At 43.8% G+C, this 17420-nt stretch overlaps 1 protein-coding gene across 2 annotated transcripts in view; it reads left to right on the top strand.

The window, feature by feature from the left end:
- Scfd2 (sec1 family domain containing 2) overlaps positions 1–17420 on the top strand; it is a 319157-nt gene that overhangs the window by 273498 nt on the left and 28239 nt on the right. For both annotated transcript variants that reach the window (XM_051198353.1, XM_051198352.1), the window contains one exon: positions 7455–7600. In XM_051198353.1, the coding sequence (XP_051054310.1) occupies positions 7455–7600 (146 nt within the window). The remainder of the gene's footprint in view (positions 1–7454; positions 7601–17420) is intronic.

The following is a 17420-nucleotide window of genomic DNA, read 5'->3' on the forward strand; positions in this document are numbered from 1 at the left end:
AATTTTAGTTTCAAACAAAATCACACTTGTATGTATGTGGGTAGATAAACATGGACATAAATATCTGAGTATATGTATTTTGGGGATATATGTGGATATATATGCATATACATTTGTGTTTGGGTAGGTAGATGTGGGTATATGTGTGTACACATTTGTGTTTGCATGGATGTGTGTGTGTGTGTGTGTGTGTGTGTGTGTGTGTGTGTGTGTTTGTATTAGGGGGATGAATGGGTGGGTGGCTAGATGAATGACTACTGATATGTTCATGAGAAATTAGGTTGCATGATTCCATTTTAAACAATCTCCCATTCTCCTGTCCATCCCAAGCAGGCTTGGAAAGGGGACTTGGACTGTCCTTTGCCTCCTCTGCTCAGGTGGGACCTCCCTCCTCAGGGGTTGTTTTATCCAGTTCAAATTTAGAAGATTTCAGATGTCATGTCATTTTCAAAGTTTATTTGGTTTTCATTTTGTTAAGTTTTGTTTTCATTTACCAAGAATTATAGTGAGACCCTCAAGAAAAGACTCCGTGTTATAAAACAATCATTCCAAAAGAAAGAAAAGGGAATGTCAGCCTACTGGATGGATGAGGGAGGTCATGACCTCTCAGTGCTCTGACCTCTTTGGCCCTGTCAGACGTCAGATGACCTTTCCTCTAAGTGCCTCAGGGAGGCAAGCCCCTGCTGTTAGATCCTGCTGAGAGCCCAGGGACTGGGATGCAATAAGAAAGTGGGCTGAGTGTTCAAAACTCCCAGGCAGTACAAGGATGAGGATACTAACTCAGACCTGAAAGAGACTACCTTTTGGTCAGGGTTAATATTTTTTCCTCCAATATTCCCCAGATAGATTTCAAGGGCCTGCAGGAATTTTTAGATGTTTAAGAATAGTATCAGTATTCAGGGTTAGGGAGCAGTTTCAAATCCAGTTCTAGCCACTCCCCTTCTCTTCAGCATATCCAACAGCACAAGTACCCATGCTGTATGTTTGATCAGCACAAGTGCATGTGCACACAGGTGTGCAGGGGTATGTTGAAGGGCTTCCATAAGGGCCGCTTCAACTCCTACCTAAGGTCCTTCACTTTCGTGAAGGACAAACGTGGAAAGTCAGTACCCTGTGAAGAATCAGGGAGCTCCAAGCGTGGTCCCTGGGAAAACCAGAGAGAATCCAGCCACCTCAAACAAGGAGGGGTGAGGCATTTCAGCCATCCCGGGAGACTACCAAGCTATCCAAGCCTCCCTCCATGTGAACAGTGTTGTGGTTGGAAAGAGCCATCACTCCAGGGTTCAGGGCTGTGGAAACCACTGTTCTCCCATTGCTGGAGTGAAGAGCTGGGAGTAAATGAGAAGGGTGAGAGCAGAGCAGAGGGAGGGGTGGCAACACAGGAGCTTTGTGTAGTTGCTCCAAGAAGTAACTAGATGCTGCCCAAGAGACCAGAAGCCCTCCACAGGGGACATGAGTCATCCCCCATTTTAGAAGGATACAGCTATACGCTAGGGGTTTGCGAACCTCTCTTATCAAGAGGTAGGCCTCTGACGTGTACAGACCATGCTCAGCTAAAAGCTGGCATCCACCTGTGCTTTAGCATCTATTTAACTAAGGGGCTTAAATGAGAATTGCCTCGAAGCATACACTTGAGTTGCCTTTAAAAAAAAAAAAAACACTGTTATCGAGTGAGCTGGCTTAATGGACCAGGCTGTGCAGAGAGTGTTAGAAGTAACTGAATATGGTATGTGACAGAGCACAGATTCAAAGGAGGCTGTGCAGCAAGCCTGGGAAAGCTCGCACCTTGTAGGACCAGAAAGGAAGAGCAGGGTCTAGCTGCAAACCATCCCATGATGTCTACTCCTGGGACAAGCCCAGTTCTTCCCAGTAAGAAAGGCATTTACCGCTCTATTGTAAAATAATTTCTTCAGTATAAAGATAAGCTAAGTGTAGTTTTAATTTTTAATTTATTCAATGCTCTTAACATGTAAGGAATCATGCAGTGGCAAGTAAGCCACCTTTGGAGTGAGACGGCAAGAGTTTAACGCCTAGCTTTGCCACTGATTGCTTAGGGGGGCCTTGTGTTACTTTTCAGTGGCTAACTTGCTTCATCTGCAAAGTGAGAACGGTAATAATGTCTACCATGTTACCACATTGGTTTTCTGTGGAGATTAGATGTGCTAATGTACATGAACTTCTCAGTGTGGTTATTAACTAGAACAGTATAACTATTGTAGGTCCCACCCCCGTTAGTGGTTGAACATCCTTTTCACAAAGATTACCTAAGACCATTGGAAAACACATATCTTTACATTATGATTCACAACAGTAGCAAAATTATAGTTATGAAGTAGCAAAGAAAGTAATTGTGTTTTTTGGTTTATCAAGACGGGGTTTCTCTGTTTAGCCCTAGCTATCCTGGAACTAGCTCTGGCTGGCCTTGAACTCACAAAGATCCCACCTGCCTCTGCCTTCTGAGTGCTGGGATTAAAGGCATGCACCACCACCACCTGGCTAAGAAAATAGTTTTATGGTTGAGGGTCATGGCAATATGAGGATCTGTATTAAAGCATTAGGAAGGCTGAGAACCACTGAATTCGAATGAACATAAGAGAACATAGAGATTGCTAATAATGTAGAAAACTGCTCAGCCCATGTTATAGCTTTTGTGTCTGCATCCCCTCTTTTCTATTAACTGCAGTAAGAACATGGAATAAACAACTCCCCAGATATGCCTTTGAATGGTGGGAATCCTGGTGTCTCTAGGACTACAAGTCTGTAATAGATGAGGGACATTCATGGAGGATCTTGTAATAGTTGCAGATATTTCTCACCTGTATTTCTTTTTCTGTTTGCTTTATAATGTTTTGTTTGGGTTTTTGAGACAGAATGTTGCTATGTAGCTCAAGCTGGCCTTGAACTTGCAATTCTGCTGCCTTAGCCATTTAAAGGCATAAATTATCAGTGTAGCCACCATACTTTGTAACAAAACCTTATTTGGAAAGTTATTTTTTTACTTGAAAGTAAAATTTTTATATAATATATTATGATTAGTTTCCTCTTCCCTGGCTCCTCCAGGATCCCACCCACCCAAATCCACACCCTTTCCTTTACTCTCTCATTAGAATATAACCATAAAAATAATGATGATGATGATGATAAAGAAATAAGATTTTAAAAGCTCCTATTTTTGTTTGTTGATTTTGTCCCAATCTGGTTTGTTTGTTTTACCAGTTTTGGAAAGATTTTATGTGTGCAGCTTTTACTATATAGCTTGGGTAAGTAAATGTAAAACCGTGAAATTTAAGTAAATTATGAAAAATGGCTAAAGACCTCGGGAGGCAGAGGCAGACAGATCTCTCTGAGTTTGAGACCAATCTAGTCTACAGAGCTAGTTCCAGGACAAGTTCCAAAACAATAAAGAGAAATCCTGTCTTGGAAAAAAGAAAAAAAAAAATGGGTAAAGACCATTTAAAAGTGAATCCCCTTCAACTCCTGTCCCCAGAACATATGAATCCCAGGACACTTGTTTTGAAGAAAATATGAAAGTTGGAGAGAGAAGGTCACCAGTTTGAACAGAAGTTACCCCATATTGGTAGTTTAAACAGTAGACTTTTAAAAAGAAGGTCTTGACTTTATTGGCACAGTTTGGACTTTGTCTTCCTTCCAGCAGTTTCTGTTGTTCAGATGGTTCATTTATGTTCAGTTTAACAGCAACCCATACACATGTCTATTAAACAGCCTGCTCTGTGGTTGACCTTAACCCATGTGAGTTCCCAGCTTTTGCCTTAACTTTGATGTATAATGCACAGGCGCCCCAAATAGTCTAGACTTTTCAGTAAATTATCTTCAGTCTAGTAGATGACTTCATACCAAACTCTGCCTAATGGATAAATGTTTTCCTCTGTACTCTTCCCCCAAATTAAAATGGTTCAAGTGAAAACTCAATACTTTTTCAGTTCTATAGAAAATGAGTTATTTTATTAGTCTACTAGCCAGTCTTTTAGAGGAATTAAAAACATGTTGTGTGGTATTAGAACTGGGGGTGCTTCTTTCTCCTTCTCTCCTTGTCTGTGTTTCTTGACAAGATAATAAATAATCTAAAATGATAGATTAGATAATAGATGATATGCAGATTGATAGACGATAGATTTCCTTACATAAGTTTATAGAAAGAACCCTCATTAATGAATGAAAAGCCACATCCTTTCTCCCTTCTTTTGTGATAATAAGGCACAAGCTGTGTTGTCTCAGGCTGCGCTTTGGTGTGAAGAGCAGCCAGGGTGTGGGCTGTTCCACACTCTGGCCTTTTGCAGTCCAGCTTTCCCTGGCTTTGAACCTTTATAGGATTCAGGAAGAAGTTATAGGCATGCGTTTCAGAAAACTACAGGTTTCCCCTTTCCACAAGGTTTGGTATGGAATTGTCACAAGGATTTGTGTACAGGCTTGAGTTTTCTCCCTCAGCTTCCTCCTGCATCCCCACTGGAGTCCTCCGCATACACAAAGTCAACTGAATGAAGGGAGGTTTCTTTACACTGGGCTTCACTTCTGCACAGATGAGGTGTGGGTTGTCCCCAAAGGTTCCTGTGCTGGAAGATCAGTCCCCAGAGTGCTGATATGATGAGATGGTAGAGCATAAAGAAGTGAGACAGGGCAAGGTCAACAGGTCACTGACATTCACTCCTAGGAAGGGATCAGTTCTGGTTCTGCATAAACAGTTCTTAAATGATGAGTTATAAATAGAATGATCTGGCCTCTCTCCTCCCTTGTTTCTTGTCTCACTGTGTTTTCGGTCCCCCCCCCCACCCATACACACACACATTCCCTCATCATGATGCCATACTGTGACAATGCCAAGAGTCTCCTCACCAGAGGCTAAATAGATCTTGGCCTTTTAGCCTCTAAGATTATAATGGAAACTTTTCATCTTTATAAGGTACCCAGCCTCTAGTATCTTGCTTATAACAAAACGTGTGTGTGTGTGTGTGTGTGTGTGTGTGTGTGATGAAACACCATGACCAAAATTTACTCAGGGAGGAAGGGGTTTGTTTTGGCCCATGGTTACAAAGGGATAGAGTCTAATGGCAGGAAGAGTATGACAGCAGGCAGGCATGGTGGCAGGAATGGGAAGCTAGCTGATCACATTTTATCAAGACAGCGCCTCCTGCCCCAGGGACATGCTTCTTCTGGGAAGGGTCTACCTCTTGAAAGTCTGGCCTCTCCCTCAAGCAGTGCCACTAATGGAGGACCAAGTATTCAGATATCTGTGCCTGTGGGGACATTTCTCATTCAAACCACTGTGTCATGGTTTTTTTTTTTTTTTTTTTTTTTTTTTTTTTATGACAAGTCAAGTCAGACATTTGTGGAAACCAGGTAACAACTATTTATTAGGGAATATTACCTTCCCTTGGGAATTACTACACACAGTGTCACATACTAATTAAGAATATGGGCTCAGCCACTCACATACCACCTCTCTGTACAGATGCAGCTGGGCTCTTCTGGATGCTTCTGTGTATGCTAAATGCCCTTCCCTTTAGTTTAAGTTTGTTTGACCCTACCCCTTCCTTCCCAAAATGATTTCCTTGATTATCAAAGTTGACAAGTGTCTCCATATTTCACAGGTATTTGGATAGCTATGATCAAGAAAATAGGTATTAGTAAATGTTGACAAGAATGTAGAGAAACTGGAACTCTCTTAGAGTGTTGGTGGAAATGTAAAGTAGCAAGTCATTTGGAAACGCCAGTGTGATCTGGCGTTCTTGAAAAGATTAGCACAGAGTTGCCAGTAAGTCCACACAAGAGAAATGAAATTACATGTCCACACGAAAATTTATCCATGTGAAACTACCAGCATTATCATGATACCTGAGGCACAGAGTACCTGCCAACTGAGAAACTTTATTTTCTTTCCAAAGTTTCCTGCCTTGAGTATTCTGGGTACCTGAGTAGACACATGAGCTGTAGTGTATCAATACTGTGCACTTACTGGCAACTTTGTGTTAATCTTTTGAAGAATGCCTGAAAACATGACAAACTCAGGAAGCCAGCTGCAGAAGGCCATATAGTCTATGATCTATTTATATGAAATGTCCTGTCAGAGACTCCATATAGAAGGCAGATTGGTGGATACAAGGGGAAGAATCAAGCATACCTACTGACAGATTTAGGGTTCCCTGTTGGGGTGATATAGATATTCAGAACTCGACTATTGGGTAATGGTTGTATGAGTCTGTGAATATACAGAAAGTTACTGGGTTGTGGACTCTTTAAATGGAGAATTACGTGATATGTGAATCACATGTCAATAAAGTTGCTGTCAGAGCTACAGACTAAGTCAGAGTATGGATCAGGTTGCCTGTGCCTGATCATTGACCACTCTGGTGAAGGATGACAATGTTAATGAGCAAGTTCTTGAGGGGCAGATGGGGCTCAGACCTGCTGAGGCCCCTCAGAATGGCAGTGGAGGCCATCACTCAGAATTGTCCCCATGAGTGAAGAGAAAGCAAGGGTGGTTTCTATGAATATATAGCACCCAACACTTCTAGCCTGCCCACATGAAGACCCAACAAGTTGGTATAACCAGAAAAAGCCCAGACAGGAAGGGATAGAGGCAGAGACAGACAGAAAAGCAGGCAGGCAGGTGGTCCAGACAGACAGCAGAGCACACAGGCACTATGGACCCCACAGGTAAGGCCTGGATGACTGAATGGCCATGGCAAGGCTGTGGCAGTACCTATTCACAGGAGTACCTAAAACTGCATTTCAGTGTCCTCAACTTTAAAGGGGAGAAATAGTCACAAGAGATGTGGTGAGCTGACCTCTCTGGTGTATCTGTGAATTGAGGATGAATGCTCTCAATGCATCTGTGTTGTGTGAATGTCTGTCTTGTCCTTGATTATTTCTCTTCTGAATAGATGCCTAACAGAACAGTGGTCGATGGGTGAGAGTGATTGCCACCATTATGGTTTTATTAGCTTGGGCTCCCCGGTAAATGGCCCTGGCACCTTGTGTAGCACACTCAATCACGTTGAAATTGCCCATCAAAGCTAGTTCCACTCTTGGTGTGACTCTGTTCTCTTTCTCCATGTTGCTGTCAGTCCTTCTGGAAGCCGTCAGCAGAGTACAGACACAGGTTTCTTCACAGCGCTCATGGCTATTTTCCTTGTGTTCCTCTTGGTTTTCCAAGGCAGTGTCTGAGAATCAAAGCCCCTAGAGAGCCTGTCATCCATGAAGCCTCTGCATTCTAGTGACAGAGCCAATGGCTGTGGTGCCAGGCAATTCTGTGTCAAAAGCATTCATAATCATCTTGTCCCATTACTCAGAGGTGATTGAAACAGCCCCATTAGTGAACAGCCAGGGAAAAGTAGGGTTAAAGGAATTCCAGACTCTTACATTGAGTTCAAGCTATCATGAGAAAAACTTAGTTTCAGGATTTTCTCACTTATGAAAATATCTCTGGACTATTTCAGGCTGTGACTCTGCAATTAACCTGACATTTCCCAAATCGAAACTCGCCGTAAATGATGTATTCATGACTCTCCAGGAGATTGCTGGAGCTAGAACTCTCATGAGACAGTTTAAATCTGTCTATGTTCCTGGAAACCACACCCATCAGGTGAGTGTATGTGTCTTCACTACCTGTCGCCTGCTGTGTTTTAGGACTCGGAGGCCATGCCACAAGGAAGTTTCGCTTCAGCCCCATTAGACTACAGATTTCATTCTAGATGGACTCCCAGGTTCCCTGTAATGGACCATTTGGGGGAGCTCCACTAAGTCTGAAAGCCTCTCAGTTCATCTGTGCCCCAGATTTAACGTAACTGGTGAAAACTGGAATTGAAATCACCCCCGTTTATAGCCTTGGGTCTGTCTCAGCGGTAGCCTATAGCCCAAGGCAAGGCCTTTCCTTTGGATCCAGCTCTTGTTGGTTCCAAATGAGGGATTGGTCTTACACTGTTCCAATTTTCTATAGCTAGCAGAGCATCAACATTATACAGGATCAGAATAAAGCAAGTATTTAACTGACTATGGAAAGGAAAAGGGAAGTTTGTGACAAAGGAAGAAATTGTTAGAGAAATTCCCCTGCAGCTTTCTAAGGACAGTGGGGGAAGCAACAAAGAATACTTTGACTGACCACTGAGTAGAAAGATGACATGACAATCCAGTGTCAAGGAGGGGAGCTCTGTGAAACCCTAAATGGGGACCATGCAGGAATTCCCAAGGGAAGTACAGGGAGTCAAGACACCTAGTGCTCTGGAGCCTGGGAGGTCCTCCTGGTCAATCTAGAGTCAGAACTAAGGATCCTGGTAGCAAATATGAGCTTCCGTAGAAGAACAAGTGTTTTTGATGGGAAAGATCATTGGGTATAGCTGTGGGAATCTTCTCCTCCACTTCCCATGATGTCTCTGGTAAAACTACTTATCTATTGAGGCTTCTTGGTGAGTTTAATGTGCTATAGTAGGTGTTTTAAGGAAAGTGGCTCAAGAGAAAGACTCAGTTTGACTAGGTTCAAGCAGAGGGCTTTGGGGGGGGAGAGGAAAGGATCATAAAACGGGGAAAGGGGAGAGTGGAGACCAGCCTCCTGAGACAGGAGCAGCACAAGAGGAAAGAGGGGGCAGTGAGACAGAGAGAGTCGAACAGAGAGAGAGATGGGAAGTGGACAGGCCTTTTTAAAGGGGAATGTAGTGAATATGCACAGGTGGTGCTCTTAGTGGCTGCAGCTGAGGGTGTACCCTGTCAGAACCCCAAGGGCAGGCCAGTACAGATGCCTGAATACTGACAGTAGGGAGCTGTGAGAGTGAGGAACTCATCTTGGGGTGATGACTGTTTAAGTGCTTATAGAGATAAGCTAATGTTCCCCATGACAACCCAACAGAACCTCAATTTTTTGTCCTGTGTGTTCCTCCAGTAGCTGACACTTGATGACCACTCCTGGCCTTGGTCTCCTCCTTGCTTTCACAGTGAGGAGCACTGTCCTAGTTCCGAAGGAGAGTAATGTACCACATTTATACAGTAGCCAAGGACAGGTGGCAGTCTTTGCAGCCAACACTATGTACCTTGGTTCTGAGAGAGGTTCTAGAAGTATTGATTAAAGGTACTGAAAGCCATTCAAAATCATCCACCAAGATATCAAGACCATAGAGTTTGGCATTCATAGAGTTTCTTCCCTCTTCCCCCCCCCTTTTTTTTTTTTAAATCTGAGAACACTACCACCACAGAATATAGATCATGTCACTCAGATCACCAAACGATGTGTAATTTTATCACTTTAAAAAAAAATCAACAATTCTAAATACTGTGTTGTGGACTAGTTCCAAAAGACATGCTGAAACTGATGATATATGATGAAATTTAAACTAGAGAATGCCAGAAGGGAAATGGCTACAATAGTTGGCAGAGAAAATAAACCACAAAATTAATGAGGTCTTTTCCATTTTATGACCATCACGGGGCACTGATTTGGCCAACTTCACATAAACATATATTAGCTATGAATCATGGGTGTGATAAGGACAGTGATGAACTAACCACCCAGATTCTGTCTCCCCACTGCCAGTGCTGTCATTTCTGCAGGCCTCAGGACTCTGTCCTACAGGCATGACTTTCTGGAAATGAAGTTTTCCATGCTGCATATATTTCCCCTCATAGTAAGCTGGTGACATCAACACACGCAGCAGAACTCCCCAGTATTGTCGAGCGACAAATGGGGATGTTCGGGGTAATGAGCTCACACTGTGAAGGCTAAATTAGAAGTAATGTAAGCATAGTGAAATGCTCCACAGCAAGGAAAGAGAAATAAATGAAACAGAGGCAGGTTTGCTGCACACAGCTGCTTTTGAATCCTTGCCTCTGCCTCTGCCTCTGCCTCTGCCTCTGCCTCTGCCTCTGCCTCTGCCTCTGCCTCTGCCTCTGCTTCTTGGGGAGTTCCAGCCTTGGGAGAGAAAAAAACATCATGACTCTCTCTGCAAAAGATTATTCAAATTTTGTAAAAGATATAACAACATATAAAATAAAAAGTATATGGAAGTGTATGTTTAGGAAATCTTTAAAAGTTTAGGGAGAAATGTAATAAATAGACTTGTGAGCGCTAGAGACGGAAGGTCAAGGAGCAATGCTGTGCCTCCTACTGTGTGACACTGGGCAAGTCACTTCACCTCTCTCAGACCAGACCCTCTGTTTACCTGGAGCAAACCCCTTAGACAGGGTTACAGATCTTTGTGGCCAGTTTTTGGCTTTCCAAATTGTTAATTTAAAGAATTTTAAAATTATACCTATTGATTCCCATGAGAGCAAGGGATTCTGATGTGTTTTGTCCACTGTCATATCTTCAGGGACTAGAGGCAGCATAGGCGTAAGGGGAGGTGCTCTTTAAACATTTGTGGGGTTCATCTTGAGTGTAACAATGTGTGGTCTCTATTCAGGGAACATTTGTGGGTGCATCTTCAGTGTAATGTATAGTCTTTATTCAGGTCAGAGGCTGAATCTGAGTACAAGGGCAAGGAAGAGAAGTGAGAAACTACAGATATAGACTAGAGCTTGAGGTGAACCATGCTGGCTCTGAAGATAGGTAGGATTTGGCAAGGTTTCTGGTTTGGCCTTCAATGTCCCTAAATGCACTTGTGCTGTAGACTTGGTCCATCCCTGATGGTGTCACTGAGAGGTGAAGACTTTAGGAGGTGAAGCCTCATTGAAGGAAACAGGTTATTGGGAGTGTGGCCTTGAAAGATACATGAAAACCATAGGATTCCACCCCACCCCACTTTCTGGCTACCAAAATGTAAGTATCTCTGCCACCTCACACATCTGCCATAATGAGCCACCTCATCACAAGCCAGAGAACAGCCCCAATCTTCCCTCAGGTTGCCTTCTCGGGTGTTTTTCACAGCAGCAGAAAGCTACGTACCACACTAGGCAGATTTCTGATTGTCACTTCTTCCAATTTGGTCTTTGGTCCCATAGTGTCAGGGAAAACATAGGCTTTCGACCAGAAATATGTTATCACCACACAGAATCTAATTGAGATGTCCCAACACACCCAGGACAGGACGACCCCTGGTTTTGCCCTAGATTCCTATCCCCATGTGCCCCTGTGCTCTGGCCCCTGCCCTGAGTCTTGAGGTCCTACAGTACCAGGCTCCTTCTTCGTGCCTTCTCTCTGGCTTAGATGCACCCATGCTCATGCTGAGCCACTCATTTCCCCACTGGCACTGGAGGCACCTTTTACTTCATCTTTATCTGCTTCCCTTAGGTCAGTTGTGGCTCATGTGCATAGGGCAGGTAGCACTCCCTCATTTGAAGGTGAGCGTGACTTATGAAAGAAATGATCAGGTCTCTGGAAGAGGCAGAGCAGGATCCGGACTGCACACCCACAAGCGATCCAGTCTGGACAGTGTGGAAATGGGGACAAGGACTGGAAGGACTTAGCATGTGACTGGAAGCAGCTCTTCTGCTCCCTGTGCACCTGTGAGTATTGTGTGCACTTGCCCCTTCTGGGTTGGTAGGCAGACACCTGGGGAGAGGTCAGTACCTGGGTTCATGGCCCAGCCATGCCCCTTCCTGTGTGAGGTCGGGCAAGTCACTTTACCTCTCTGTGGATAATTCCTTCCCTGAAGAGGGACACTCTCTCCCAAAGATGTGCTAAGAATTTGGAGAATTAATGCCAGTCCAACTTTTGTGATGGCCTCAGACATATAAACTTGACTGTGTAAGTACTTGTAGTAACATCATGAAAAATAAAGAGCCACCCAGAAAAGGCACCATTTTTAGATCAAAACATGACTTTGAGCTGCAATTTCTTTTTTTTTCCTCCTGTTGAAAAAGACAAACAAACAAAAAAACATACACTAAGGCTTTTTTCATGAGACTCTAAAATAACATGGACCTATGACGCTATCGTCTGCCACCTAAAGGACACACTGGCTCTTTGGTCACAGACCAGTAACAATAGCCTACCCAGGACAGAACGATGTCCCTCCATTAGGACATCACTGCTGACATTTGCTTGTGTGATAAGGTTGGGTTTAGGGATTGTCCCTGTAGACCATAGTTCTAAGCGCCTCCCACCCCACCCCAGGTGCCTGAACCTGGGTCTTCATACCCCTGCTCCATTCCCATCGTATGCTTCCCAGATTCCTTCCCCTGTGATATAGAATTTGATGTGCCATATGCCTCATCAGGGGGATATTAGCAATGTCTCAGGGGCACAGAGCTCATAGGCTTTTCCAGTCAAATGTCATCTGGCTCCAGAATGATGACAGCTGTTGGCACGTAAGTCTTCAAGACAGAGTCTGGAGCCAATGAAGCACCATGTGGGCTTCTTCTGTGCCCTTGGCAGCTGAACAAGAAAGTCTAAGCCTCAGGAGGAAAGTCAGGCTCTCTGAGCATCCACTGGGCCCGTCTCTTTAGTCAACACTTCCCAACTTTGGCCAGCAGCTGTCCATATCCTAAGCCAACCTCTGTTCTCCCTCTTGTTTGTATTAATATCCACCCAACCCCAAGCCTGTTCAACTACATTTTGTGGGGAAAAACTGGCACCAAACAGAACTAAATTAAGGACCGGGAAGCCTGACATTGTTCTGAAGACACTTGTAACTGGAGTCTGAATTCAAGGAAATTTTCTAGTAAGCTTGGCTTTCATTTCTTCATGTTGAAGTTAAAAAAAAAAAAAAATCTGCATTCAGTGTTTTAAGGAACAGTTTGCTTCTGGATATAAGGAAGGATGGGTGGACGGACGGATGGATGGATGGATGGATGGATGGATGGATGGATGGATAAATTGAAACACTTTTTATCTTCAAACAAACCATTTCCTTTAAAAAGATGAAAGGAAGAAAAAGATCGTAGTCTCACTAAAAGCAAGATAAATAAGCATGGAATTGCCTCACAAATCCACCAGCATTTCAGAACAGATGTTTCCCTGTGCAGCATTGGGTTGAAACAAGCTGATCATTCTCCATGAGGCCAGTTTTCCTAAGATGCTGGTGTATGGAGTCATGTGCAGTAAAGAAAGAAGTGTGCTTCTTCAGATGCAGCACCAGCCAACAGAGCAAAATCAGCAGCCTCCTGGATGAGTTGGGACTGGGCACTGATTCAGGTCTCCTTGGCAACAGATACCAAAGTCCAAAGATATTGGAGTTAGACCATAATATTTAATGTTAGAAATCACTGTGCACCTGAGCTCAGCTAAGGCTTCCAGACACAACCACACCTTATCTCTACCACAGAACTAACAAGAGATACACATGAATATTTTGTTTTTCATACTTTCTTTGAGCATAACATTTTTTTAGCCCAGTTTGTCCTTAAAAACAAACTGCAGTGGACACAGAGTCCCATCCCAGTTGATGGCTGCTAGGAGACAGGAAAGCAGTTTTCTCCCAATGGATAACTAATCCCAGCTTATATACTTATTTTTTATTATATTTATATATATACATATATATATATATAATTTTCATTTTTATATATGTATATCTTATTCTAAGAATATTTATAGTTATCCCCCAATCAGCGAATTGGTATAAAGACAAATATATATATATTAATATTTCAAACCAAAACATCCTTCTGACCTCAACATTCTTCCTCCCATCTGTTATTTTTATAAGTGAAGGCATCTTCATAAGCCCCTAATCATAACACGAGGGTTGTGCATCCTGGGTCTAACAGCAGGGCTGGCTCTGTGGTCACAGCTCCACTGGTACCAGCCTGCCCAGAACAAGAAAATAGTCAAGAGGTGCAGTGGCCATTTTGCTGGGACAGTCCTTGTGAGCACCGTGAAGTTCAGTGCAGTCCACACAGAGATCTGGGAACTGTTTGACTTGGTACTGAGTTTTTTCTTGGCTTGGAAACCTCATACTCTGTAGGCGCTAATTTCTCAGCCACAACTCCATAGTTCCAGCATTCCTCAAAGGGACACTCCCAATTATTATTCAAGAGTCATCCAACTTGGAGAAGCCCTAGCTGTCTATCAAATATTTGTAGATCCCCCAGTCTACAGCAGTGCACCATGCAGAGATCATTTCTGCCATTAGTAGTCTTGCCTGTCTCCTAGTTTGACATTCTTTCTTTATCAGGTTGTCAGGGAAACAGCTGGAAAGTTAAGCAGAAGTCAAATTCCTATTCAGAGGGCACAAAGGGTTTAATAATCCTCTGTCCACACAGACAAGTGAGGAAAGAGAGAAGTTAACTACTTCATCTCATCTTTAATGTATCCATGGCTGAGACAATGCTGTGTGTTCTTGAACCCCATTTCCTTTTCCTCCTGGGAACAAGCAAGACCACATTTTCTAGATTCCCTTGCACATAAATGGGGACCTGTGACCAATTCTGGTCAGCAAATTATAGGTGGCAGTGGGTACATTCTCATGCTGGGCCGGTAACATCTTTCTGTACCTCCTGTCCCCCACACACACCCCCTTCTCTTTAACCTCCAATCACATGTGGCACCACAGGTGAGTGGATTGCCAAACACAGAGCCCACCACACCCCTAGAGCTCCCAGCAGTTGTGACAGAATAAATGACAAGTCACGACTGCTTAACCCTGAAGCAGACCACACAGCTGCTCTACCCTCTGTAACTCTTTGTAACATCTAAAGAAGTAGGTGGCACTCCAGAGATGCCTGCCTGCCACCTTCTCCTGGCCCGTGGCTGAGAAGTGTATGGTGCTTCACAAGGGGGAAAGTTCCAGGACAGTCAGGGATGCTTAGTCCGGGGGAGGGGACATGAATGACCTGGGTGGCTGGGAGGGAGGGGCAGGTTCACATCAGCAGAGCCCTGGTTGAGAGACTTTAAACGGGACTTTCCAGGCAGGTGAAGGACAAGTACCACTTTCTACCCAAAGCAGTCCCCCCAAAATGTGCTCTTCACACATGCAAGCCTTGAATCCTTTGTACTCTGTTGCTCTAATAGACAATTGGGGAACTTTCCCATCTGTTATTTGTGTGGCAAAGCATATGAACTTATTTTTAAAATAACCAATACTTCTTTTATTTACTATGTTTTGGCTGCAAGTAAAAATGACAGAGAGAGAGAGAGAGAGAGAGAGAGAGAGAGAGAGAAGTATAAATGGCTTATACTGGAAAGGTCATTTGTTGGATCCACAACAAAAGTCTGCAAGTCAGCCTAAAGATGAACAAAAGCTACTAACATTAGTAGAGCCCCAAGGAGGAGCAGGGGCCTGCTGGTCCCTGCTGCTTTGCCAGCCCTCTCCTGTCAACCCTGAACCAGAGTCAGACTCAGATGGCAAAGCACAAGTGTGGCTGGCAGTCATAGACCAGCCTTACACAACTGCTTATAGAAGGAAGGGCTTATAGCTCAGTAACTGTCACATCTCTAAAGAGATACACTGAGACCAAAGTATTCATATGAGAATAGAATTGAGAAATTGCAGCCAAAAACAATTGTAAGAGATTCATGTCATGAGCGTGTCAGACAGTAGAGAAAGGTGTGTATATGGCTCTTCTGGATTTGTGTGGTGTCTTAGCTATCTTGTACTTTTAATTATTTATACATGCTAAGTAATCACCCACTCATTACCTTAAATAAATAAAAAAGATTTTTGACCTTCCCAGTAGTACATGGGTATCACAAAGACTCAAGAATAACGGTGGTGCCTTCAAACCTGCTCCAAGAGAGCCCAGCCCAGCTGGCAAGCACAGCTAGCACTTAGCCTCACAGCAAAAAAAAAAAAAAAAAAAAAAAAAAAAGGAGACCAAGGAGAGAAAAGGGAGGGGAGGTGCAATCCATCCTCGAGTGTTCTTGCTTTCTCTAAAAATTCTATGCTTTCTACTAATCCCCTGTCCATGCTAGAGTTTAAGAACAATCCATCACCCCTAGCTTTGGAAAGAGGAACACAGTGCAGTGCTTCTGCTTGGGGTCAGAACCACCCTGACCAGGGGCTGAACCCTCCCCTGAACCACTGCTCTTTCTTTCTGTAGTAGGCAGACCCTATGGACAGCAACAACCTTTCTTCATTTTGTATAGGTCATGGAGTAATCTTTGCCCTCTCTCTCCTTCCCTGCCACCCTCCTGCCTGCCTCTCTCTCTCTCTCTCTCTCTCTCTCTCTCTCTCTCTCTCTCTCTCTCTCTCTCTCTGTCCTCCTGCTTTCCCTCTGTTGTTTTTTGAGGCAAAGTTTCTCTATGTAGGCCTGGCTGTCCTAAAACTCTGTAGACCTTGAACTCAGAGATCAGCCTGCCTTTGCCTTCTGAGTGCTGGGATTAAAAGCGTGTGCCACCACAACTCAGCTTCTCTCTCTCTCTTCATGGGGTAGCCTGTATGTATTTCTCTGTTGTTCTTGTTGAAGTTGCTTTATATAGTCAGCTTTATATAAACCAAGCAAACAAATAACTATTAGCTCTTCAAAGGAAGGACTTGTCCTTTCCGTCTTTTATTGCCTTCATACTTTGTATCGGCATTTCATTCAGTTGCAAGTAACAGTGATCTGGAGACTAGTCACTTAATCATGTGAGGTTTATTTCTCACATGAAGTGCCTCACTAGACTGTCTGCCGAGGTTATAGCAGCCCTGTAGGTCATCACCAGTTTATTCTGTCTCTGCTGTGTGGCCTCTTAGGAGTACCCTGTGCTATGTGCAGCGAAACAGAAATGGAAGACAGAGATAGGTGTCCATTTAAAAAGGCATGCTTCTGAAAGCCCTGCGGGATCCTTCTGCTCATGGCTCTTTGCCCAGAAACTGGAAATGTAGCCACCGCCAGCTATAGAGCAAGCTGAAGGATGGTCTTTTAGTTGATTGATAAGGTACCTGACTGAAAACTGAGTCTGGTGCTGTAATGATTAATGTGACGGACAACTTGATTGGATTAGTAGGCTCTGGGGCATTAGGGAGGCACATCTCTGGGGGTGTCTGTGAGGGCTTTTCTAGGGAAGATTAGCTAAGGAAGTAGGGAAAGCCCACCTGGATGTGAGTGCCAACAGTCCTGCCTTCTAAGAACCAGGTGGAATGAACGTGGAACAGCCAACCCAGTGCCTCCAGTAGACTGTTTCTGACCGCCTCCTGCTCACGGCCTCATTGTCACGGTACCCTGGATCCCCTGAGCTGGGAGGCAGAGTCAGCCTCACCGACCAGCAGTGGCTTCTTCTCAGCTCTTCCTTCAGTCACAGCAAAGAAAACACAGCAATTAGCTTACTGAGGAGCAGCTGTGTGCTTTTGGATGATAGTACCTCAGAGTACTCCCTGAGGACCGTCCTAAGGGAGGGGCTTTAAAGGTTGAGCGCCTAGGAGAAGAATGGGGCAGAAGGGCTCTGATGGTGGGCTAGTTCACCCCATACTGTTCATTTGAGGGAGAGAGTTCATGGGATTAAAGGCTTGTTTGTTTGGGCTTTACTTAAAATTTTTATTTGATCATTATTATACAAATCCGTAAGAAGATTTATTAATTTAGAGAAATGTAGAAAGAAAACAGATACCTGCTCCTTC

The sequence above is a fragment of the Phodopus roborovskii genome, unplaced genomic scaffold (assembly GCF_943737965.1).
Source record: "Phodopus roborovskii unplaced genomic scaffold, PHOROB, whole genome shotgun sequence".
In the NCBI taxonomy this organism is placed as follows: Eukaryota; Metazoa; Chordata; class Mammalia; order Rodentia; family Cricetidae; genus Phodopus; species Phodopus roborovskii.